Source organism: Eschrichtius robustus, chromosome X, assembly GCF_028021215.1.
Source record: "Eschrichtius robustus isolate mEscRob2 chromosome X, mEscRob2.pri, whole genome shotgun sequence".
Classification (NCBI taxonomy): domain Eukaryota; kingdom Metazoa; phylum Chordata; class Mammalia; order Artiodactyla; family Eschrichtiidae; genus Eschrichtius; species Eschrichtius robustus.
Window position 1 is genome coordinate 104,697,243 of NC_090845.1, and position 24,693 is coordinate 104,721,935.

Genomic DNA, 24,693 nt, shown 5'->3' on the forward strand with positions numbered 1-24,693 from the left:
TCATTTAGGTGCTTTGACTAGAGTTATACCTCAAAGCAGGGAATAATGGATAGTGTTTTGGGGGTCCCCGATACTACCCCGTGTTTGATGGTTCACTAGAATGACTCACAGGACGTACTCATGGCTAAGATTCATTACAGTGACACAAAAAGGATGCTCAGTTGGATCAATAAGGGGAAAAGACATCAAGTGGAGTCCTTGGCAATCTACGTGCAGGCTTCCTGAGTGCCCTCCCTCCTGTGAAGGGTCACATAGAGCACATCCTCTCTCCAGCAGTGAAAATTGAGCCACATGTGTGCAATATTTCTCTTTAGGGAAGCCCATTTGAGACTCAGGGCTTAGAGGTTTTGTTGGGGGCTAGTTATGTATTTGAGGCTGGTCAAAATTTCCAGAGTCTTGGAAAGGACAGGAAAGCAGATGTTCACCATAAATCACGTGGTTTGCACAGTGCTGAACGGGCTGGCACAGAAGGCACAGCCTTATCATGTAGGAAATGTTTGTTTCAAGATCTAATTTCCCACACCACAAAACAGAAAATCACAGGCCAATATCTTTGATGAACATAGACGCAAAATTCCTCAACAAAATATTAGCAAACTGAATTCAACAATACATTAAAAGTATCATACAACATGATCAAGTGGGATTTATTCCAGGGATACAAGGATGGGTCAACATCCACAAATCAGTCAACCCGATTCATCACATTAATAAAATGAAGGATAAAAATCATATGGTCATCTCAATAGATACAGAAGAAGCATTTGCTAAAATTCGACATCCATTTATGATAAAAACTCTCAACAGTGGGTATAGAGGGAACATACCTTAACATAATAAAGTCCATATATGACAAACCCATAGCTAACATCATACTCAACAGTGAAAAACTGAAAGCTTTTCCTCTTAAGATCAGGAACAAGGGGCTTCCCTGGTGGCACAGTAGTTAAGAATCTGCCTGCCAATGCAGGGGACATGGGTTCGATCCCTGGCCCAGGAAGATCCCACATGCCATGGAGCAACTAAGCCCATGCACCACGACTACTGAGCCTGCACTCTAGAGCCTGTGAGCCACAACTACTGAGCCCACGTGCCACAACTACTGAAGCCTGTGCTCCACAACAAGAGAAGCCACTGCAGTGAGAAGCCCGTGCACCACAACGAAGAGTAGCGCCTGCTCGCTGCAACTAGAGAAAGCCCGCACACAGCAACAAAGATCCAACGCAGCAAAAAAAAAAAAAAAAAAAAAAAAAAGATCAGGAACAAGACAAGGATGCCCACAGAAATTAGGCAAGAAAAAGAAATAAAAGGCATCCAAATTGGAAAGGAAGAAGTAAAACTCTCGCTGTTTGCAGATGACATGATAATACATACAGAAAACCCTAAAGACTACACCAAAACTCTGTTAGAACTAATAAATGAATTCAGTAATGCTGTATGATACAAAATCAACATACAGAAATCTGTGGTATTTCTATACACTAATAACAAACTATCAGCGAAATTAAGAAAACAATCCCATTTACAATTGCATCAAAAAGAATAAAATACCTAGGAATAAATTTAACCAAGGAGGTGAAAGATTTGTACACTGAAAACTATAAGACACTGATGAAAGAAACTGAAGAAGCCACAAATAAATGGAAATATTCCATAATCATGGATTGGAAGAATTAATATTGTTAAAATGTTCATACAACCCAAAGCAATCTACAGATTCAGTGTATTCCCTATCAAAATTCCAGTGGTATATTTCACAGAACTAGAACAAATAATTCTAAAATTTGTATGAAACCACAAAAGATCCTGAATAGCCAAAACAATCTGAGAAAGAACAGAACTGGAGGTGTCATGCCCCCTGATTTCAAACTATACTACAAAAGCTATCATAATCAAAACAGTACGGGACTGGCATAAAAACAGATACACAGATCAGCAGAACAAAACTGAGAGCCCAGAAATAAACCCATACATATATGAACAATTAAGTTACAACAAAGGAGCAAAGCACATACAATGGAGAAAAGACAGTCTCTTCGATAAAAGGTGTTGGGAAAGCTGGACAGCCACATGTAAAAGAATGAAACTAGACCGCTATCTTACATCATAACACAAAAATTAACTCAAAATGGAGTAAAGACTTGAATGTAAGACCTGAAATCATAAAATTCCTAGAAGAAAACGTAGGCAGTAACCTTATTGACATCCATCTTAGTGATGTTTTTGTGGATCTGACTCCAAAGGCAAAGGAAACAAAAGCAAAAATAAGCAAATGGGACTGCATCAAACTAAAAAGCTTTTACACAGTGATGGAAACCATCATCAAAATGAAAAGGCAGCCTACTGAATGGGAGAAGATATTTGCAAATCATATATCCATCAAGGGGTTAATATCCAAACTATATAATGAACTAATACAATCCAACAACAACAAAAACAATCTGATTTAAAAATGGGCAGAGGATCTGAATAGACATTTTTCTAAAGAAGACATACAGATGGCCAACAGCACGTGGAAAGATGTTCAGCATCACTAACTATTGGGAAACGCAGATCAAAACCACAATGAGACATCACCTCATAATCTGTTAGAATGGCTATTATCGAAAAGACAAGAAATAACAAATGTTAGAGAGGATGTGGAGAAATGGGAACCCTCGTACAGTGTTTGTGGGACTGTGAATTGGTGTAGCCACTGTGGAAAACAGTATGGAGGTTCCTCAAAAAATTAAGAGTAGAACTACCATAATATGACCCAACTTTTCCACTTCTGGGTATCTATCCATAGAACATTAAAACGCTAATTCAAAATGATATGCACCCCTATGTTCACTGTGGCATCATTTACAGTAGCCAAGATATGGAAATAACCTAAATGTCCATCGATGGATGAATGGATAAAGAAGATGTGGTATATATGTGTGTAAGTGTGTGTGTGTCTTTGTATGTGTATATATATAAAATGGAATACTACTCAAACAAAAAAAGAATGAAATCTTGCCATTTTACAACATGGATGGACCTTAAAAGTATTATGCTAAGTGAAATAAGTCAGATGGAAAGACAAATACCATATGATTTCACTCACATGTGGAATCTAAAAAGAGAAATGAACAAAAAAACCCCAAAACAAACTCATAGATACAGAGAACAGATTAGTGATTACCAGCGGGGAAGAGGTTGGGGGGTGGGCAGAATGGTGAAGGGGGTGTAAACTGTATGCTGATGGATGGCAACTAGACTTGTGATGATGATCACTTTGTAGTGTATACAGATGTCAAATTATAATGTTGTATACCTGAAACTTATATAATTAAAAAAAAATCCACACTGCAAAGTAAAGGAGCTGTTACAGTGGAGGATTACTGGACTGAATGTCAATATTATGACATAGTATGAGTGTGTTTCATGTTTGGTAATTGCAATCATTGTTGCTTTTGTTGTGGTCATCCATGTACAATGCTTGGTGTCAGTCTATTTATCCCTTGTAAAAATAAAATACAGTGTGTGTGTGTGAAAAAAAAAAAAAAAATCCAATTTCCCAAATGCCAGCTAATGACCAACCGTGCAAGCAGGCCTTTTTAAGGCGAGCAGTCTTGGACCTGCTATGTTAGCTCTTTACTGCACAGGTCACATTTTAAGGTATGCCTGAAATACTAAACACTTCTGTTTTGAAAATTAATGCACTGTATTTAATTATTAAAATAGTAAATGACTACTAAATAGGAGTTTTTGTTTAATTTCTTTGTGTTTAGGTCCTGGCTGAATACAAGTTTGAATTCCTGCAAACAGTTTGCAATCACGAACATTACATTCCTCTGAATTTGCCAATGGCATTTGCAAAACCTAAACTTCAGCGAGTTCAAGGTATGTATTCGTGTTTTCCATCATTAGGGATTGTGTTTTCCTTTTTTTGGCTAGCGCTAGTATAGTATAACGTTTTCTAGTTAAACCAGTCAATCTAAAGGTAATGTCAGAATTGTTACTATCTGAAGATAGGTTCGTTAATGGTACTCGGCATTTCCTTCATAGTGTCAGTGGTAGTATTCATAGTATGAAGAAATTAGGTGTGTTACATAGATTGCTGCTTAAACACAGATGTCAGATACCAGTTAAATTGCTCTCTGTAGTACTGTTTGGACTCTTATGTGAGACTGAATTAAGAAAAAACCATATAAATACATTTCTGCTGAATGGAACATCAAAAGAGAAGTATAAAGGCAGAGTAAAATAGTGATATGTATGTATTAAATTGATGAAATGCCTTCAGTTATCTCCATTGCTAGTTTTATTGAATGCTTTGTTGTGTAGCACTATTCTTATGTTACTATGTTTTTTATTTGTCCCTTTTCTTTTCATATATTAATTAGATTTTTTTTCATTTGCGGTGGACCGTTTGACTTCAGTAGGTAGGTTTAACTCGGTTCACTCTAAAGTAGTTTGCTGTCTTTAAAAACAATTGATTTCATGAATGGCTAAGATGGATGGGGGCTTTGTTTGCTTTTTAAATCCTCCCTAGCCAAGATGAAGCTTTAGTTAATGTACCCAGAAAACCTAGGAGGTGGTGTATTTGTTAACTCTTAAAATCAGCTTGAGCGTTGATTGCTAGAAGGATCAACTTTAAAACACCGTCCTCAGAAAACAAGTTTTGGCTCAAGCCAGCATGGGGGCTAGAGTGTAGCTGTTCTTTAAGTGTGTCTCATCTCTGCCAGGCTTGCCTCCCTCCTCTCTGACCCTGCTTAATGACTGCTTGGCCACAGTTTTGGAGGTTGGCTGAAACTACCTGATTGGATTTATTCAAACCCCTGAAGTAAAAAAGCTTACTACCATTGTAAATTTGACCCAGATAAGGCCACCTGGGTTAGTCCGTACTGGTTCCTGTGCATAGAAAGTGGTTGGGGTTCACAAAAGAGCATGACCAATGGCAGAAAGAATATTAGCTACCTTGGTCTCTAGGAGGGTAGCTGCTGAGCACCAGTTTCAGTGCTTGAATGCCAGCCAGTGAAAACGGAGAAAAAAATATTTAAAAACCCAAGCACCCCTATTCAACCGCTCCCTTATTAGATTCTGAGCATGTATAGCTCCGATATTTCCCCCAGTATTTATTGATGGCTTGAGGAATTCAGGGAAAAGAAGGGATGAGGATTTAGGGTTAAATCTGATTTAGCATTTATTAAGTCCTAACTGAATATATAGCATTATATTAAGTGTTGAAGAGACCAGAAAAGAAAAGGAAAACATATCCTTCAGCTTTATGGCCTAACTAAAATTAAAGGGTACGGGAGAGGAAATAAAGGTAGTAGAAATTTACCATAGAAAGTACTAAACTTGGTCACGGTCTCTTCTGATTGTGACCCAATCAGTTTATAAGGCAAGTCCCAACCAGGATATTAGCAGCTGGGATTTAAAATGGACTGAGGATCTAAAAGGAAGTGAAAGAAATAGTTCAAAGCGGTAATTTTATGAAATAAAAGATTTGTATTCGTGTGATGAATTTGAGTGAGAGGCTGCTTTTCTTATTGTTCTTGTGCCCCATCGTATTGGGGCCAATATATAACGTTTACTAAAACAGTCAATAGTTAATACTGTTACGGTGATTCAGTTGTCTAGTGTCTCTTCCTTTTCCTACTTTACAAATATAAACAGATAAGTGCATCAAGTATTGCTGTAGAGAATTACTCCAATCTGTAGTTGTAACTAAATCTCTTCAGATATGAAGAAATGTGTTAAAACATTGCCAAATACAGTATTCTTTCATTCTAGGTTTTATCCTAAGATTTCTAAGATTTGAAAAGCATCTCGAAAAACAAAGAATTCTAGGGACTGTTTTACCGACTGAAATTGTCATTAAGGCTATCATCTAGCCCCAATGATGAGTGCTCGTATCTTGTAAAATTTTGCATGCTTATTCTATATGACAAAAGAATTGTTCATATTTGTTAATAATAACAGTATAGTTCTTGCTAGCATGGTCACATATGACTAAGGAATAAATATAGTGCTTTAATGTTAAAGTAATTTTTGAGTATTTTTATAAATGGATTTTAAATTTCATTATGCTGCAGATTCAAATCTTGAATACAGTTTATCAGATGAGTATTGCAAGCATCACTTCTTGGTTGGTCTACTTCTGAGGGAAACCTCCATCGCTCTTCAAGACAATTATGAGATCAGATATACAGCTATCTCTGTCATAAAGAATCTTTTGATAAAACATGCATTTGACACTAGATACCAGCACAAGGTAAGGATGTTCGTATCATCATCAGTATCACATTAGTTAGTTTCTAAGAAGATTTTATGTTCAAGGTGAAGTTTTCAGTAAGGAACATAACGGGGGGATTGATGAATTTATTTTTACAAATACGTTTTGTTTCCGTTTCAAATGATTAGGTTTTAAAAATACTGTTCAGATAACTGTTGAAGAAGAACACTGGTTTTTCAAATCATGTCTAAAGAACAGCACAACTGCTTCATGATTTGTTACATAAACTAGAATTTTTTTTAAAAATCATATACGATTATAGCCATGTGCACTCTTTCAAATACACACCTTAATATATATCCTTAAATATATCTCCCTAAATAAATGCTATTATTGATTATTAAGTGATTAATAATGACACATTAAGTATGTCCAATATAAAATATGTAATATGAAGTTTTTCTTCTTACTGAAAAAATGTAGGTGTGGCTGTAAACCTTACATACATTACACACTGTCCGTGTGTGAAGGCCACAGCTGCAGTTGCTTTTTGCCGCACCTTTAACTTAATATATGGGGATGGAGGGTATATTCAAATCTTACTAACATTATACCCTATGGGCTTCAAAAAGTAGATGCCAAACTGTATGGATTTAGAATAACCTAACTTACTTACCTGGCTCAATGTAACATATTGTTTCATAATTAAGAATTTGTCCCTTTGTTTTACATTCAAATTTAAATAAAATTGTCATGTCATTTATTAATATAATTACTTTGGAAAGCTGACTTGGAGATGGATTTTATTCTTTTTCTACAGTATTCCCATTTGTCCTTAAAAAACAGAAAATGCCTGCCAGCTACATCATCCAATTATATTTCTTTAATTATGAAGATTTGTTTTACTTACAAATTTTGCTAGTTTTCTTCATATAATTCTATCCTAAAGTAGATTTAAACTCTTTAGCTTTCAGATGTTATTACTTACTGCAGTTTGCATTGTTTTTTCCACATTATAATTATAATAACATACTCCCATTTAGTGTGGTTTGCTTTATTATGTGCCACTTTGTGTGTGTGTGTGAATGTTGATACTGACTTAACGTAAGTTAACTGGTATAATATATCTAAATGAAAAGATATCTTAAAGTCGTCCATTCCAACCAAGCTTGCCAAAGCTTTAAAAATGCCAGTTACCACTGGGCTCTGTTTGTACCTAGTAGTAGCAGAGGAAAATGTCTTTAGCCATGATTTCAGAGAATTTGTGGGAAAAGTACAAAATGAAGTTCTTGTTCTTAAAGCAGGAAGTTGTATTTTTTTCCCTGCCTCCTCAGATGAAAGTGAAGGAATATCGGATTTCACTAGTGTCTTACCTAGAGGTAGAATTTTAAATATTTTATATCACATATTTGCACATTATTTACTTTTTAAAATTCTGAGAGCAGTATATGTCCTCACACGCACACACACACATCACTGTTGTTGTCTGTAAATAACACTCTGCCTCTTTGAGTGTTTGAGGTTTTAGACTATGGGAAAGATTGAGATGCCAGCCTCATTACCCTTTCAGTAATTTCTAAAGCCCTTTCTTTGTTCAAAATCTTCTGACAGGTTTTAAGTGTGTATAGGATTCTCCCCAGTAAAACTTTGCTTCATGAACCTGCTTCATTCCCTTTCTCTGTTTGGTCCAAAGACTTCACAGGTGGCCTAAGAGGTCATTTGTCAAATATTGATACATTCACTTAAAACATGTTCACCATTAATGATGATGCCAAGGTGGGGGCAGAGAGGGGAGCTTTAAGCCCCTATAATTTCCATTGGGTCCCCCGAAGTGACCCCAAATAAAAATACAGTCAAGAAAAAAATTCTTCCTGTGGAAAGGCTGCTTTGAGACTCGATCTCCTAGTCACCGCCACCCCCCATTCCAGCCATGTTGCCCTCCGCAGCCTCTCCTCTAATGAAATTATGGAGATGTCACTGGTCCCTATTATGTGCTACTCAAAAACTGCTTTGGGAGCCCTCCTAATACCATGAGACATCTTTCCTACTCAGAACAAGAATATCCAACATCTAACATTTATTCTGGGGTCTGTATTAGTTCCTGTACCCACTGCAAGTGATGTTGACACCTAAGAATTGCAATTTCTGCTTGGACTGTGGGCAGATTTTTTTTTCCTTTTTTTTTTTTTTTTTTTTACAGTAATCTTACACACATGGTAAAAAAAAGAATCAAAATGCCTCTCTCCCATTCCTTACCTCCATGCCTCAATTCATCTCTCCAGAAGCAACTACTGTTAATCAGTTTCTTATATAAACTTCTATTTTATGCATGCACAAGCCAATATGCTATATATATGTATATATATAAATATATAGTAGAAACCGTTATGCGTTTTTCTTTTGTCACTTAACAATATAGCCTGAAGATTTGATCTACTGTATTTTTTTTTTAAATCTGCATAGTATTCCATCATATGGATATACCTTATTCTATTTATCTAAACTGTCTTCTGTTAATAGATCCTTAGATGGTTTTCTGTCTTTTGTGCAGACAAAACTTTTAATATATTTGCCCTGACTGCATGCTTGCCTGTGTTCCTGTTCACCTGAGAAAGGTGTAGTATCTCCTTCCCTAGTGATCACTCACTATCAGAGCTAAAATGAATTCCCATCGAGAAGCTATAATATTAATAATAGTAGCTAAAATTTATTGAGGACTCACTATATGCCAGGCACTGTATTAAACATTAGCTTACATGAATTAATGTCACTATTATTATCCCCATCTTACTAAAGAGAAAACTGTGGTTAAGTGACTTGATCACAATCAAGTAACTAGTAACAGGAGAGCTGGAATTTATGTGTCTAAAATTCAAAATCTGTGCTCTTAACCACTAGACTATACTACTGCCTCTCAAATCTTAAGTGGGACCCTGGAAAATTAGAGAACTGCCGAGAAAGGGTGATGATGATGGTGGAAACTGTTGAAATCAAAGCCATGTGAAGAATAAAGAAAAGTAGTAACAGCTATTTAGCCTTGTGAAGAGTGAATTAAGACAATTTGTGGTAATTGTCTCCAAATATTTAAAGGGTTGCCATGTAAAGTGGAAGTGGACTATATACCTAGCAGGTAGAACTTATACCTAGCAGGTAGAACTTACAAACTGCTAAAGGATTTTTCTAACAGAACCTCTGAAAGGGCTGGAGTGTTTAAGAAGTTTAAAAACTAACCATCTGTCAAGGATGCAGGTAAGGGCTGTTCCTGCCTTGAGCAGGAAATTGAACTAGATCAGTGGTTCTCAAACCTCAGTGCACATCAGCACCATCTGGGGCAGATTCCTGGGACCCAGCCCAGACCTACTGAACCAGAATCTCCTAGTGATAGAGACTATTACTGATTAGGGTTGTGTATTAGAAGTAGGTCTGTTAAGAGTTCCTGAAACTCATAAAAGAGGAAGTACAAATGGACAATTAACATATGAAAAATTGTTCAATTTCAAGAATAAATGCAACTATGAGACACTATTGATCTGTATTCTATAGGTTAACCATTGTACCCTAGAGGCCTTATCTAAGTCTACAGACAAACCTCCCAAAGTCCTAAAATATGGAGGGCAACTCTTGTGCCATCACAACCACTGGTTTGGCTGATTTGAATGTATGTACATATCTGGTGAGGAATGTCTATAGCTGAGAAAAGCAATAAATTTGTATAAGAGGTACCACATTCATTAAGATGACCAGTGGCCAGCTTCACTTGCATATTTACAAATATATCAGTCTCCCAAGTTGTATAATTGATTTAGGGGGCCAAGATTACATTATTTTAATTGCAGCTTTACTCAAAGCAAAGACATATTTCTTGAATGAATACAGTAATTCACCATGTTTTTTACTTCTTCCATCTATTCATTCATTCAGCTAATGTATATTGACCATATCCTATGTGCCCAGGCACTGGGGATAAAGCTGTGAACAAGACAGACAGGATCCCTGCTCTCATCAAACCCAACCCTCGCTGGAGTTAAAGAGCAGGACTAACATGATCTGCTATTAAAAAAAATAAACTTTTGCCTATTATGTAGTGATGTTTGAGGGATGTGCTTCGACTCTGTAGTGTATATAAATTCAAATACCAACAAAGTGGTGTGGCAGCTAGTTTTGAGACTATGGGTATAAATAGACTCATGCTTCACTAATTTGTTATGGATATTAGCTTGCTTTTAGTGTTTAAACGGATAGATGGAGCCGACTTTATTTGTAATATAGGCATATTATATATCTATTAAGCTTTTGATAATTATTTTTCAGAACCAACAAGCCAAAATAGCACAATTGTACCTCCCGTTTGTTGGACTGCTTTTGGAAAATATACAGCGATTAGCGGGTCAAGATACCTTGTATTCTTGTGCAGCCATGCCTAATTCTGTAAGTAGTAATGTGTTTCTATTGTCATTTTATCCTGTTTTATTGACTGTATTGGGAATTAGGGTCATACGCTGTATGGTCTCAATAGTGCACCTTTTACAACATTTTAAATTTATACTTTTTCCTGGAGCAGTGCTTCTCAAATCTTAATGTGCATATGGATCACCTGGGGAATGAAGACAGAGATTCTAAGGTAGTAGCCCTGGGGTGGAGCTTGAGATTATGCGTTTCAAACAGGCTCTTGGCTTTTTCTCGTCTAAGGACCACACTTTGAGTAACGAGGTCCAAGAGAACACCAAGAATCCTCTGTGCTCAGTGTTTTCTTTTTAAGATTTGCTGCTGTTACATGCCTTCATATATTTATTCAACCAGAAAACTGAACAAAACATTCACTTTGCAGAATGTTAGGCACCAGGGATTAAACTGTATTCCTTTGCTTCTGCCTCTCTTTGACAGCCTCCTCTCAGCACTTCCTGGTGAGTGGCTTTTAACTCATCACAGTCGGTCTGTGCTTTTTTCTCCCCTTAGAATCTTAGAGTTGAAAGGAACTTTGGAGGTGATCAGTCTCCCACTTGGCAAAACAACCTTTTGCCATAGTAGTAATTAAAACTTTCCTTCTCACATTAGATCTACAAGATTTTCTATCCACTGGTCCTAGTTTTGCCTTCTAGTGATACATAGAACACATCCATTTCTACCTCCACGTGATACCCCTTCACACATGTCCCTTCTAAATTTTTCTCCAGACCAGATATCTCCACTTCATCATTTGTTGTTTCAAACCCTTTACATTTCTTGGTTGGAGTCTTCTGGACATGCTCCATTTTACCGATTGCCATTTTAAAATGTGGTGTATACTTTGCAGTCTGTCCAGTGGGACTAATAACTCCTGCCCCACCCCCACTCCACGTTCTGTCTGGCCCAAGATCACCTTCACATGTTCAGTAGCCAAGTCACATTGTTGGGTGGCAGGTGAAACTGTGTCCTTTACAGCTTCCTTTGGAAATTCCCCATAATAAATGTCCGTAGATTTGTCAAGCCTACCCTGGGTTCCTGAGAAAGCTGCTCTTAAGCCTCGCTTGATTGCCTGTAGCTCCCAATTATGTAAATCAGCTAAATGTGGACGCTATATCAGCTACCTGGGTGTCAAGCAAGCCTTTCTTCACAAACACAGTTACTCATGCTTATGCACACTCCACAACATTTGACAGTGATATTTGGAAATATTTTACTTATCTATTCTTTCTTTTGCAACTCAAGATCATGTAGGGCCTCTGGTCACACCTCTCCTTCTAGTATTGCCCTTGCTTCAAGGAGGAGAATGGAACCATGTTTAGATCACACCAGTTGCAGCTTTTACCAGCCACCTAGAGTTGTGTCACTTTGCCAGAGGTCATGGTTGTAACAGCGTACCAGGATCCATTTTTAAAAGAGATGTCCCCTAAATACCAATACTGATATGTGACTTAGACTTTCACAGTGAGCTTTGTTTAAAATTAGGGTACCATCTCATTGTTAATTCCGATTTCTTATCCTAGTGTACAAATGTATTTAAATGACAGAGGTATCACACTGTGTTACAGGCATCCAGAGATGAGTTTGCATGTGGCTTCGCTTCACCTACAAGTAGAGGGAGTCTGAGCACTGACAAAGACACCGGTAATTAAAAGTCCTTTAAAGATTATACGTGGCATGGCTGTTTAGAAATGTACCCTATACTTCTCTGTAGTTTTGAAATATTTCATAATAAAAACTATACATAGCATGATCTCTACTAAAGTTTAATTAAAATCTGACACACACTTGCAGCCACATTTCTTTGCTTAGGTTTCCTCGTCTCAGCTTGTGTAAAATTTAGCTTAGTATACTAAGAAAATAAAGGATAATGAGAAAAACACTAGTTTCCAATCCTCTGTCTCCAGTCCTGGACAAGACACTTCCTTTTTCTGGGCCAAACTTTCCTTATCTATAAAATTATCTAATTGTTTGCCTTTATTTTATGACTTGCAAGGAATTTCTTGTAGTTTCATACATGTTAAAGTGTTTCAAGGAAAAAAAATTGTTTACCCTTTATTTGGCTTCTTATGGTGTTTTAATGTAATATATAAACTTCACATTTTAGATGACCAAGATCTATTTCCTAAAATATGTCTTTACTTAAATTAACCTAGTGCTTAGTTTTAAAAATATTTTTGACAGTTCCTCCTGTTGCTAACAAGGACTTGGCTTTTTTCCAGCTTATGGGTCTTTTCAAAATGGACATGGAATTAAGAGGGAAGATTCGAGAGGTTCGCTCATCCCAGAAGGAGCAACAGGATTTCCAGATCAGGGCAGCACTGGTGAAAATGTAAGAACCTAAATATATAGGATAACCCTAGTGATGTGTTAAGCTACAGCAGTCTTTCTTTTTATGCAAATAGGGGTCTCTCTACTCTCCTGTAGTCTGTACTGGACCTGTAAAAAGCATCCCATAATTCTTGGATGTTGTAGCAGTTCCTTCCTATCCTGGCAGCTGCTACTTGGATATTTTAAAACTGTTTATAGAGGATAAGGCATTCATCTTTAAGAGTTCCAACTTTGAATACCTCCTTTAACCCTAACACTCTGTAAACCTGTTCTAGAGAGGGAAGGTTCAAGTTTAAAATGCCTAATGTACCTTGTCACTTAAATCACTCCCTGGCAGGATTCAGCTTTTTATTCTTTTGTAATAGAGTAATGACATTAACATGGGAGAAGAAAAATTAGGTCCCCAAATTGATGATCTCAGCATCCCAGAATCACTTAATCACAATATATTCTCTAACTCTTCCATCAAATTATTTCAAGCCTAACATTAAAGTTTGGGATATGTCTGCCTTGAGACAGAAACCTCACTTTAGACCAGTAAAGCCTTGTCACGCTGCTACGTAGAATCAGAGAATCATATAAAATTAGAGTTAGAAGGGTCCATAAAAATAATAAATTCCAACTCTCAATTTACAAATTAAAACTGGGATTGTGACTTAGGACAACCACACAACTATGGCAGGGCCAGGCCTGAACCCAGGTTTTCTAATTCCGGCACTTCTTCTCCTAGATCATGGCATTCTTAGGGTGCATCTGGGGGACTTTATAAAAATGGATAGCTGAGCCTCATGCCCAGAATTTGTTTCCGTCAGTCTGGGGGCTTGCTCACGTGTGTTTCTAAGCTCCCAGGTGATGCTGATGCCGCTGGTTGGGAACCACCCCTTGAGAACCACTGGACTATATACTCCATTGAGTCTTTGCATAGTTAGTAATTTAATCATAAAGGTTCTCATTTCACACCATTTCGAATTAAGACAACAGACACTGTCATAGGTAAGGCACATAAAGGACAAAGAGGTTAAATGACTTGCTAGTAGTCACACAGCTAGCAAGCGTTCAGAACCTAGATGTTTTGCTCCAAGTAGAAGTTCTTGGTGAATCCTACATTAGTAAATATATATCCCCAGCCCAGGTTAGCTCAGCTGAAAGTATTGGTTTCTAACAAGGGTACATTCGTTAGGAGATTGTCATTGCTGTATTCATACAAATCCCCAAATAAGTCAGATCTTGTCATGCTTAACTGCTATTTTAACAAAAGTCACTAAATAATAGGAACATCACTACTTTGTAGAGGCTCTAATTTTGAAGTATTACTGGGTCCTCCTTAGTAAAATTATCTTGTAATGTCATTAAGCCCTTTAAGATAGATTTTCCGACCTATTATTTAGACGTTGGATTTTAATAAACTCTAAGGAGAGACTGAAGTTAAAGAGTTTAAAATGTTTCTTATGCTTCGATGTACCTTAGTTAAGTTTCTCCTTGACGTAAAAGCTATTTTTCCTGGAATAGCCACATATGATTGTTCAAAATGTTTTCTTACTAAAACACAGGACCTATGGGAATGAAACATACACGGTATATTCATGGCTATATCTTGATGAAGACTGCAGGGTAATTTCCAGTGATATTATTAGGTACAGTAGCAAAGAAGAGTCAGCCCATTTACCTTCCAAATGTGATATAAAATTTGGATTTATGCTTAGAATTTTCCCAAACAGGGGACTAATGGTTAAAACAGTTATTGAGTTAAAGGCTATGGGAAGCTACAGTACCAATATTGTTTCACAAAAGTCCTATCTTTGTATTACAGACTCGGCAGAGTTCTGCAAGGAGTAGTGTATCTCAGTATAACCGATTGGATCAGTATGAAATCAGAAGCCTCTTGATGTGCTATTTGTATATAGTAAAAATGATTTCTGAAGGTGAGTTACCAGCATATTAATCGTGGACTGTACTCCACCCTCACAGGTTTACAAGTTCATGCAACAAATATTTGACCATCATCTGCATGTAGAACACATGCACATTAGAAACAGAACTTTGAAGACTCTGACCTTAGAATGTTCCTATATTTTAACTAAAAATAGGTTCATTTCGGTCATACAGGTTTGATTCTTTGAAATAACTTTTTTTTTTAATTTAAAAATTAGTTTCTAAAGTGAGGCAATAGTTTTAGAAGTGCTAAACATTTTTTTCATGCAGAGCATATAATGCATTAAATGACCAACGTAAACAGAAGAAAATAACAATAACCAGTGTCATAGTTAACACTTTAGCTTTTATTTGACCCAGGATTTGGAAAATCAAAAGCAAACAAAAAGACAGGAAGGGTTCTTTGAGGGTAAGGAATGTCATTGTTATCTTTGCAGTACCATTATACAGTTTTGCATGGTGTCAGGTTCTTTTCCAGGCTCTGTTCTCTTTTCCTTGGTGTATAATTGTATTATTTCCTAGTATTACCATTTCTTCTTTACCCTATATGATAGAATATAACCATTTTCATAAACTGCATGTCCTCTGGAAGTAAAATCAGAAGGTTATCTTATCCCCAATACCACATTTGTTTACACAGTTCCCTCCCCTTTCTTCCTTTTCTGTTTTTGTTCAAAAAAAAAAAAAAAAAAAAAGTAAGCAGGAATGAAGAACATAAAAGCACCTGGGTTCTGATCATCATAATACAGTAGTTAAATTTTACTTTTTTTCTATTTTTTTTATTTCATTTTTAGTAAATATTAAATCTTTTTTTTGTAATAATGCAGCATATAAAAACATAAAATAAGTTGATAGTTAACTCACTAGAAACATTGAAACAAATCAAAAGCTAGATATGAATGGTTAATTCTAAAGTATATTAATAAAACAGGTTTAAATAACCAGAATCTTCAAGTTCTAAGAATGTATGATTTAGAGTAAACGTCAAAGATTATTGAGGCTATGTGATAAGCCTCCATGTTTGGGTAAAGAAAACAGTAAAGGGAAACCATTTTCAACCCTGGTGGTATTTCATTCCAAGAGATAATGGATCAGTTAATAATTCACAGCTCACTGTTTTTGTCTCCCCACAATGCTGTTATCTTTGCAGTACCATTATACAGTTTTGCATGGTGTCAGGTTCTTTTCCAGGCTCTGTTCTTTTTTCCTTGGTGTATAATTGTATTATTAACTAGTATTACCATTTCCTCTTTACCTTATATGATAAACTATAACCAAAGGATTTTCATAAACTGCATGTCCTCTGGAAGTAAAATCAGAAGGTTATCTTATCCTCAATACCACATTTGTTTACACAATTCCCTCCCCTTTCTTCCTTTTCTGTTTTTGCTCAAAAAAAAAAAAAAAAAAAAAAAAAGTAAGCGGGAATGAGGAACATAAAAGCACCTGGGTTCTGATCATCATAATACAGTAGTTAAATTTTACTTTTTTTCTATTTTTCTATTTCGTTTTTAGTAAATATTAAATCTTTTTTTTGTAATAATGCAGCATATAAAAACATAAAATAAGTTGATAGTTAACTCACTAGAAACATTGAAACAAATCAAAAGCTAGATATGAATGGTTAATTCTAAAGTATACTAATAAAACAGGTTTAAATAACTAGAATCTTCAAGTTCTAAGAATGTATGATTTAGAGTAAACGTCAAAGATTATTGAGGCTATGTGATAAGCCTCCATGTTTGGGGAAAGAAAACAGTAAAGGGAAACCATTTTCAACCCTGGTGGTATTTCATTCCAGGAGATAATGGATCAGTTAATAACTACAGCCACAGCTCACTGTTTTTGTCTCCCCACAAGGTGAAAAGTGGGGGAGTGTAGAAAGTGACTGCTAATATGTATGGGTTTTTTTTTTAGGGTGATGAAAATATTCTAAAACTGTGGTGGTTTTATAAGTTTTTACATGTACCATAAACTACTGTATTGGGCACTATTTAAATGGATGAGTTTTATGGCACATGAATTCACTTAATAAATTTGTCTTTTTTTTTTTTTAAGGCCCAAGAGGCAACATGGAAAAAAAAAAACTGGAAAGAAAAAGAAAAAAGTAGTTGAATACCACCACAGCCCAGGGAAAGTAAGAAGGAGGGTGGTAGGGGGAGAGAGAGAAGGAAGGAGGAGAGGGAGATGGATGCATCGTTGACTAGTTCTCCTCTCCTCCACCCCAGAACACATGTGCACACACGCCCACATACCACATACAGTGTTAACCAGTGACAAGCCGCTGGCTGCTTTTTTCATGTCATGGGTAAAACCATAACTGCTTTGTTTCTTGAGAACTTCATAGTTCCCCCTCGTCTTGTAAATGTTGACCTTGCTTGCTAAATATTTGATCTTTGTTGGTTAGGTTTTTCCTTCTTCTGTTCTTGCTTTTTGATTTTTAAAAGCAAATTTTTAATGACTAGCATACAGTCACATCTCCTCTTTATCTTCTGTAAATGTAAAGTCATGCTCTATGGTATCTGTAAAGTCATATTCATTTTATTCCGAAAAAATATCTGCTTCTTGGTCCTTCTCAATGAATGTATTCTAGTTACCTTGTCAAGTCCAGTAAATATTTCACTTTCGTTACTCTATAAGCATTTAAATGTTGAACTCTTACAGTCCACGCCCTTTAGGTCTTCTCTTGGCTTTCAGTTTTTTGGGCTTTTTATTGACTCATAAACAGTAGCAACTTAATTTCAGCAAAAAGATGGTAGACCCTACACTTTCATATGGAAGTACAGGGATTCTGAAGAATGAGTTTCCTTCTCTGTAGCTGAAATTTATTAACTGGCAATAATTCACTGTTTCAAAGTCTTAGTCATTTGCCCAACTTTTGTGTAGGTCTTATTGCTTTGTATATTATATTCTGAGAAGTGTATCAGAGTCAGGGGTTATCAGTTACACAGTCTGAATTGACAGCAAGACTGTCCTCTTGGAAAAGAAAAGCAGTCTCCTTAAGAGAGAGGAAGAGGGAAAGCTACTTCCTTCCTTCTGACCATACCCTGGCTTTTCTCTTTATTGCAGACCCCAAAATGAAACTCTGGGTCTCACATTGTGCAGCATGCGCTGCACCTGGAGATTCAGTAGTATTCTTCCTCACAGTCAACTCTTCATTGGAAGGTGTCTGGCTACAGCTGTCTCTCACCGAAAATCCAGTTTTGTAATGAGCAACACCAGTCACTGATCTTCTTTTCCCACTAGAAGTACAGTCAAAAGGAAATACATTTAAAGGGGGCTTTTCCTTTCTCTGTGTAAAAGGAGGAAATGAGCTAGTATGACCAGGCATATCTTCCTCTGAGGTTTCAGATACTAATGGAGTAGGTCGGCTTTCTCTCCCAGAAATACTGGAAGGGCTCCAAGAGAAGTACATCTGAGCTCTACGCTTTTGTGTGGAGGTCTTCTGTGTGAAAATCAGTTCCTTTTGTGTACTGCCAAGCCTGTCTTCAGGAAGGCTGAAGTCACCTTGAAATCCATACCCGCTCTGAGCGCCAGGTGTAGATGTTAAAGGAAAACTTACAGATGACTTCCAGTTGGCACTCCTTACTGCGGCAGGCTTACTGCTGTTAGAGGAACTCTCCAGAGGGGTCTCTGGCACCTCAGAGATGCTCTCACCATAAAGTGGACCTGGAAACGTGGGACTCTGTTGCTGTTCCTTTTTGCCTCCAGATTTCATCTCTTCAGTATTTGACTGCTTTACCAGTCTGACAGGCAGATGCATGTGAGATCTGGGTGCAGGCTCCCTGACTGAAAAAACTAGCCTGCTATTTTGAGTGCAAGGAAGGAAGTCGTCATCACTATCAGAACTAGAAAGATGAAGCTGTTGCTCCTTCAGTTTTAGTCTTGCAGAAAGCTGTTTATTTTCTTCTCTTAATTTATTCCTTTCTGCCATGAGCGAAGCAATAAACTTCATATTTTTTTGTTGGATATGGTAAAATTCTTTCTGTAGCGTCTTTCTGTACATTTCGTTCACTGAACAGCGGTCACATATTTTAGAGCTTAACTTATCTCGCAGGTCATGGATGGTGACAGTCAGGATTTTCTGTTGCTCCATCAACTCTTCAATTTTGGCTTTGGAGCCCGTCCGCCTTCTGTCTGCGAATCGCTCTTTCCTCAGACTGGTCAGTTTCCTCTGGAGACGGAGTACCTCCCTGTCATGCAGCTCTTTTAGGATTAGCCAGGTTTTTTTAAAAGCGTCAGAAGACAAATCACAGACGCTAACCTGCTTTTTATCTCTTGCGAGAGATCTCCGGCCACTTCTCTTGTCTCCTCCACCCACGTTCCCCTCCTGCATCTCGTCTCCCTGACTGGGACTGGGAAACAGTGGAGACAAACCGCCGCCGGCAAAATGGCGGAAGGGCTGCTGACTAGAGCTGGGCCGCGAACGGGACGAGAGTTTCACCCCTTCTACAGACCTGCGAAGAGGCTTCAGAGCACAAGGCGGGTGCGAGGATGGCTCGGAGGTGGACAGAAGGGCCCGGTTTGGCGGCGGAAAGGAGACCCGAGCCTCCTTTTGGCGGGAAAAGCCAGTGCGCAGAAAGAAGATGGCGCCTTCAAGCCGGCCCGTAACGAGAGGCTGGAGAGACCGGAAACGCAGTGACTTCTGGGAGAGCCACGCTGCGCTGAGCCGGAAGGGCTCCCGAAGGCGGGGGGGGGGGGACCGGAAGTCAGCGCTCACTTTATTTTTGAAACAAATCTAATTTGACCTTATGTTAGCATCTTTATTCCTGATGATCAGTATTTTATAAACATTGAAAACTGTCAGTACTCATGGTCTTGAGTAAATTGGGGAAATAAAGTGAAAACCCACTCACTCTTCCCTCCCTGTCACCCCTCCGTTTAGCCAACATTACCTAGTCGTCCATCCCTATCTTCAGAGGCTCTCGCGGGGCAGGCCATTACGTCATTGCCTACTTTTGCGATCCCTACCAGGTTTTTAAATTTAGAAGTGGACCTGCTGACACCATTAGCTATATCTGAACAGGATAAAAAAGGAATGGAAGGTTAAGTGAGGGCAATATTTTTCTTTTTAAAAAAGTCTCCGTGAGTGTGTTGGAAGTAAAAAAAAAAAAAAAGGGAACAGCTCAAAAGAGAAGTATATGTGATAGGTTTAAGGGACTTTTATATCTGAAATAGTAGTTCCATTAATGTGTGTGTATGTTTGTATATTGCCAGGACTTCAGGGTTGATAATCCAAAGGCAAAGAGGAAAAAGAAAGTTATCAGTCTCTTCCTCTAAAGTTTAAAGTTCTCAGACTGTTTGGTTCGCAGAGCCCTTTGAGTAGCAGGCGAAGGTGCTTGACCCTACCTTCGGAAAAATGTACTTAAACGCACCATCTTGCATAAAATTTTAGGAAGCTTATTAAAAACCCCAGGTCTACTTCCCTTCCTCTGTCTTCAGGGATGATAAGCCATCCAAAAGAACATTTATAAACTACATAAAAATAATTGTTGAAGTTGAAATAATTACAGATTAAAAGGTATATTTAGAATTAATTCAAAAGAATACAGTGTGGGTATTGGGCAGTGAGATGAGATAGGAGGGGAGGATATAGATGAGACAGAATTGGCTGTGAGTTAATGGTTGTTGAAACTAAGTTATTGGTACATTGGAGTTCACTGTGCTATTCGCTGTAAGATCTATGCTATCTCAAGATGTAACACTTTATTCATTCCATTTTCAGATACACTCTTAACTTACTGGAATAAAGTATCTCCCCAGGAGCTCATAAACATTCTTATACTTCTAGAGTAAGTTATATTAACTTATTTTCATAAAATTTCCTCTTATTTTTGGGAGCTTAATTTTTATACATAATAAAATATTACCCCTTTTCTGTTTTCAACAGCATATTTGTTAATAATGTAGGAAATGATAAACTATTTTGATAGTTTAGAGGCTGACATACAGGTTCTTCACACATAGACAGAAGAAAAACATGGAGATGAAATACTTGTGATATTATAGAAAACTCTAGCTAATAATAGTGCATCCTTGCAGACCATCAGGAGTCTTTCTGTGATCTGGAAAACTGGAAGTGGCATCAGCTGTGCTAAATCATTCATTTAGAGCAGATGCTGGCTTAATGGAGCAGCTTAAATGTTGGAATTTAGAATTTGTACTCTTATGTAGAGCTGAGTAATTCTACCTACTTCAGAAATGCATATATATATATTTCCATATATATATATATCTCTATTGCAAGGTCCTTAGGGAAAAAAATCTAGCCTTTTTCCTAGGTGGAGGTTGGAAATTGTCCTGTATTGTATGCTGAGCTATTTTTACATCATTATTGAAAGCTAAAAGAAAAATTAGAATGAAATGTAAGAAATTTCTAAATAAATAGTACACATATATGATATCGTGTGTGTGTGTCTACCAAAACACAAAGAGGGTAATCTATGCATAAGAACTTAGTAAAGTCTTTCAAAATTTTGCAGAAAATGTCAGCAAATAAAAATTACGATTAAAAAAAACTACTCTAATTATATTGAAATGTTTACTAATGAAAATATATGATGTTGGGGATTTACTTTAAAAAAATAAAGGCAGTAGGGAGTGTGGAGGGAGAGCATGGGACCTGTTTGGGGTAGAAGTTAAGAATGGCCATGAGCTGATAATTGTTGAAGCTGGTGGGTGCTGGGTATGTGGGATTTAGTTTGCTGTCCTCTCTACTTTTGTATGTGTTTGAGATTTTCCATACTAGAAAGTGTTTTAATGCCATTATAAAAAATATAGCAATTGCCCCAATTTTTAGGGCTTAAGAACCTTTTTAGGTGTTACTGTGCTAGAGACCTTTGCTGTGACACACACTATAAAGCACAAGGGATGATTTGCATTGACGGTTTTTTAAAAAATATGTCATTAGAATTGTATATGAAGACATGGAGCTTTTTGGTGCTGATGTAATTGTAGCAAATAAATGTAGAAAGATATAATATGGCAAGTAGTTATTTGTATATTTATTTTTGTATACCAAAACATATTATTGTAATATGATTTTAAATGGGTCATTCTTTGTGACACATGAATTTTCAAATATTACTTGTTAAAATGCAAAGTATGGTAATATCTTACTAACATGCTCTTGTTTTTCTTTCTAGAGTATGTTTGTTTCACTTTAGATATATGGGGAAAAGAAACATAGCAAGGTAATTCCCATAGCACTGCAATTTCCACTTTTTTTCTTCTCTTCCAACAGAGGGCAGTCTTAATTATGCCATGTATAACCTAGATGATTCATTTTGAGTTGACATTAAGATACCCATGATTTATTTAATGCGTCTCAACTCAAAGTTGAAGTTAATCTGATGTGAGCATTTTTTAAGTTTTCCAGAGGGTAGTAGTTAGACTGATATGCAGAGTTTCTGTTCTACTCCTAGAACAGATGCTTGTCTCTTCTGAAGGATGTGAGAAAGGGCTAGATCAAGGGGAAGGCAGGAAATCGTAAAGTGAGGACAACTGTAAGATCTGTACTTTTATCTACGACCTGTCAATACTCACCTCAGTTACTAACGTGAATAGAAATCCCCAACAGCAATTGGGACGTGCACTATATATTATTTATTTCTTCTTTTTGCTGTGTAAGTCTTAGTGAAATAAATACTTAATGAGGAACTGTAAGGAAAAGATTACTTGCTTATTTCAATAAGATATATTTCAGGGGTAGAGTTAGTCATTAAAGGAACTCAAATAGAATTCTTTTTTTAAGTAAATTCCATGGCACTTCCAAAAACTAAAGAGGCTGTTTGGATGAGGTTTACTGCTGAGTCTCTGGAACATCCTAATAATTCAGGGGATGATTTCCACTGTCTTCCCAGCACTGGGAACTGGTTTAGAACTGGTATGGTAACTACCACCATGAACCTTAACCTCTAAGATTCTGCTGACCCACCCTCTATGTTTATTAGAGGATAGACAAACTCTTTTTCTTCCTTAGTTCCTGTATTACCCGGTTGTAATTTTTTTTAATGGAACCTTAAAATTAAAGGAAAACAAAGAAAAATGTGCAAATAGACATGTTTATAGAGTAAAAATTTCTGCTCCAAGTTTAACTCAGGTCCAGAAACAGATTAGATAGGCACTCATTCTTAAACATCTAACTCCAGGAATTCTTCCACCTCACGTCAACTCCGAGTATCCCTCTTACTGTTTTCTCTGACTCTTGCCTTTCCTTACCTCCTGAGAAAAGACTGGATCTTATTGGAGTGTTGTCCACTTTACTCTGATATTTTTGAGGAGAAGAAGGGAAGTAAGAAACTCTCTAAATTCCTTACTTGTATTCGTATAGTATAAGCTATTTTAAATATACATTAAGCTTCATACAATTTCCAGTGATGCCTCATTTAAGCCAAGTAAATACTGAGCATAACACAGTGCTTATGTGGAAACCTAGTCATTTATTAGTTTAAAAAATCTAACGTTGAGATGTATTCTCAGAGTGCTCCATTTCCTAACTTTAACATTTATTTTAGGGTGCATGATGCCTGGATGTCAAAACACTTTGGAATAGACCGAAAATCGCAAACCATGCCAGCTCTTCGAAACAGATCAGGAATAATGCAGGCCCGGCTTCAACATCTTAGTAGCCTGGAAAGTTCATTTACACTTAATCACAGTAAGTGAAAAATGTGTGTAGGGTACCCATTTGAAACAGATATTTATACTATTTAATCTTAAAGAAGTACTGGCTTAAATCTCCAATACAATTGGTAATCATCTTCCATACATACATACAATTGCATATCTCTGTTTATGAACAGTCATTTCATCATATGTGAATATATGATAAAATATGCATGGATTTTTCAGCAATTTTAGGTAATGATGGGTTTTTTTTCTTAGTTCAATATCAAGGAAGTTAATTTTCCCTTTGAATTATTGTTCTTATATTATTTTACATTTGATATCCTTTATTCCTACTTTAATGCAAATAACGGCATCTTAATATAATAGTATGTATAATATTTGTTTAGAGTTGCTATTGTTCATTCAGTGATCTTAAGGGATTGTCCATGCTGAGCTGACCACAGAAATCAAAGAACTGTAAATAGTACTTTGACAAAGATGTATTTCACATAGGTTGAAGTATTGACAAGTCGAATAGGACAAGGAGGAAGCTACAGGGTTATATAAATGGAAGCTATCCTCTGAAAAACAAATATTAATAAAAAAGTCAAAGAGTGAGATAAACGTTCATTTCCACGCAGTCCTTTGGAGGTTGCATAAAAGGAAGCCAGCAGAACTGGCTTTGTGATAAGGGCTGATAATAAAAACAAATGTCTTGAGCAGATGGACCTGAGCTAATAGAGTCAAGACCTTTAAAAAAAATGCAAGTCTTACAGCCTTCAGCTTTGCTCTTTGTCACTTGTAAAAATATCAATATAATAAACCTGTGTATTTCAGTTGGCCCAGATGCTTTGTTTTCCTTCTGATTTAGAAACATCTCATACCATTGGCATCATTGAAAACATCTGGCCATAGGGCACCACTGTATGTAATGTAGCTGCATTTCTATGAGTTTCTCATTTTTGCACACATAATTAACAGCACAGCCTAAAATGCCTCCTGCGTTATTTCCTGGTTACATCACCATAGTTCATCACTGAAATCTTGTCTCCAAAGAAGTGGGCACCTAATTATTTGTTGCAGAGCTGTTGATACAGAGCTGAAGTAAAAATCAGTGGAATTGATTAACCCAGACCATATTTGATTAAGGAGTAAACACAGTGAAACTCATT

At 36.8% G+C, this 24,693-nt stretch overlaps 1 protein-coding gene across 3 annotated transcripts in view; it reads left to right on the forward strand.

Annotated features, from left to right (window-relative positions):
- Window positions 1-24,693, forward strand: part of DOCK11 (dedicator of cytokinesis 11) — a 189,405-nt gene that overhangs the window by 109,454 nt on the left and 55,258 nt on the right. For 2 of the 3 annotated variants that reach the window (XM_068532530.1, XM_068532531.1), the window contains exons 30-39: window positions 3,756-3,867; window positions 4,371-4,409; window positions 6,066-6,244; window positions 10,517-10,633; window positions 12,217-12,292; window positions 12,871-12,980; window positions 14,790-14,901; window positions 20,637-20,703; window positions 22,057-22,104; window positions 23,428-23,570. In XM_068532530.1, the coding sequence (XP_068388631.1) occupies window positions 3,756-3,867; window positions 4,371-4,409; window positions 6,066-6,244; window positions 10,517-10,633; window positions 12,217-12,292; window positions 12,871-12,980; window positions 14,790-14,901; window positions 20,637-20,703; window positions 22,057-22,104; window positions 23,428-23,570 (1,003 nt within the window). The remainder of the gene's footprint in view (window positions 1-3,755; window positions 3,868-4,370; window positions 4,410-6,065; window positions 6,245-10,516; window positions 10,634-12,216; window positions 12,293-12,870; window positions 12,981-14,789; window positions 14,902-20,636; window positions 20,704-22,056; window positions 22,105-23,427; window positions 23,571-24,693) is intronic. The other variant, XM_068532532.1, reaches the window with a different exon arrangement.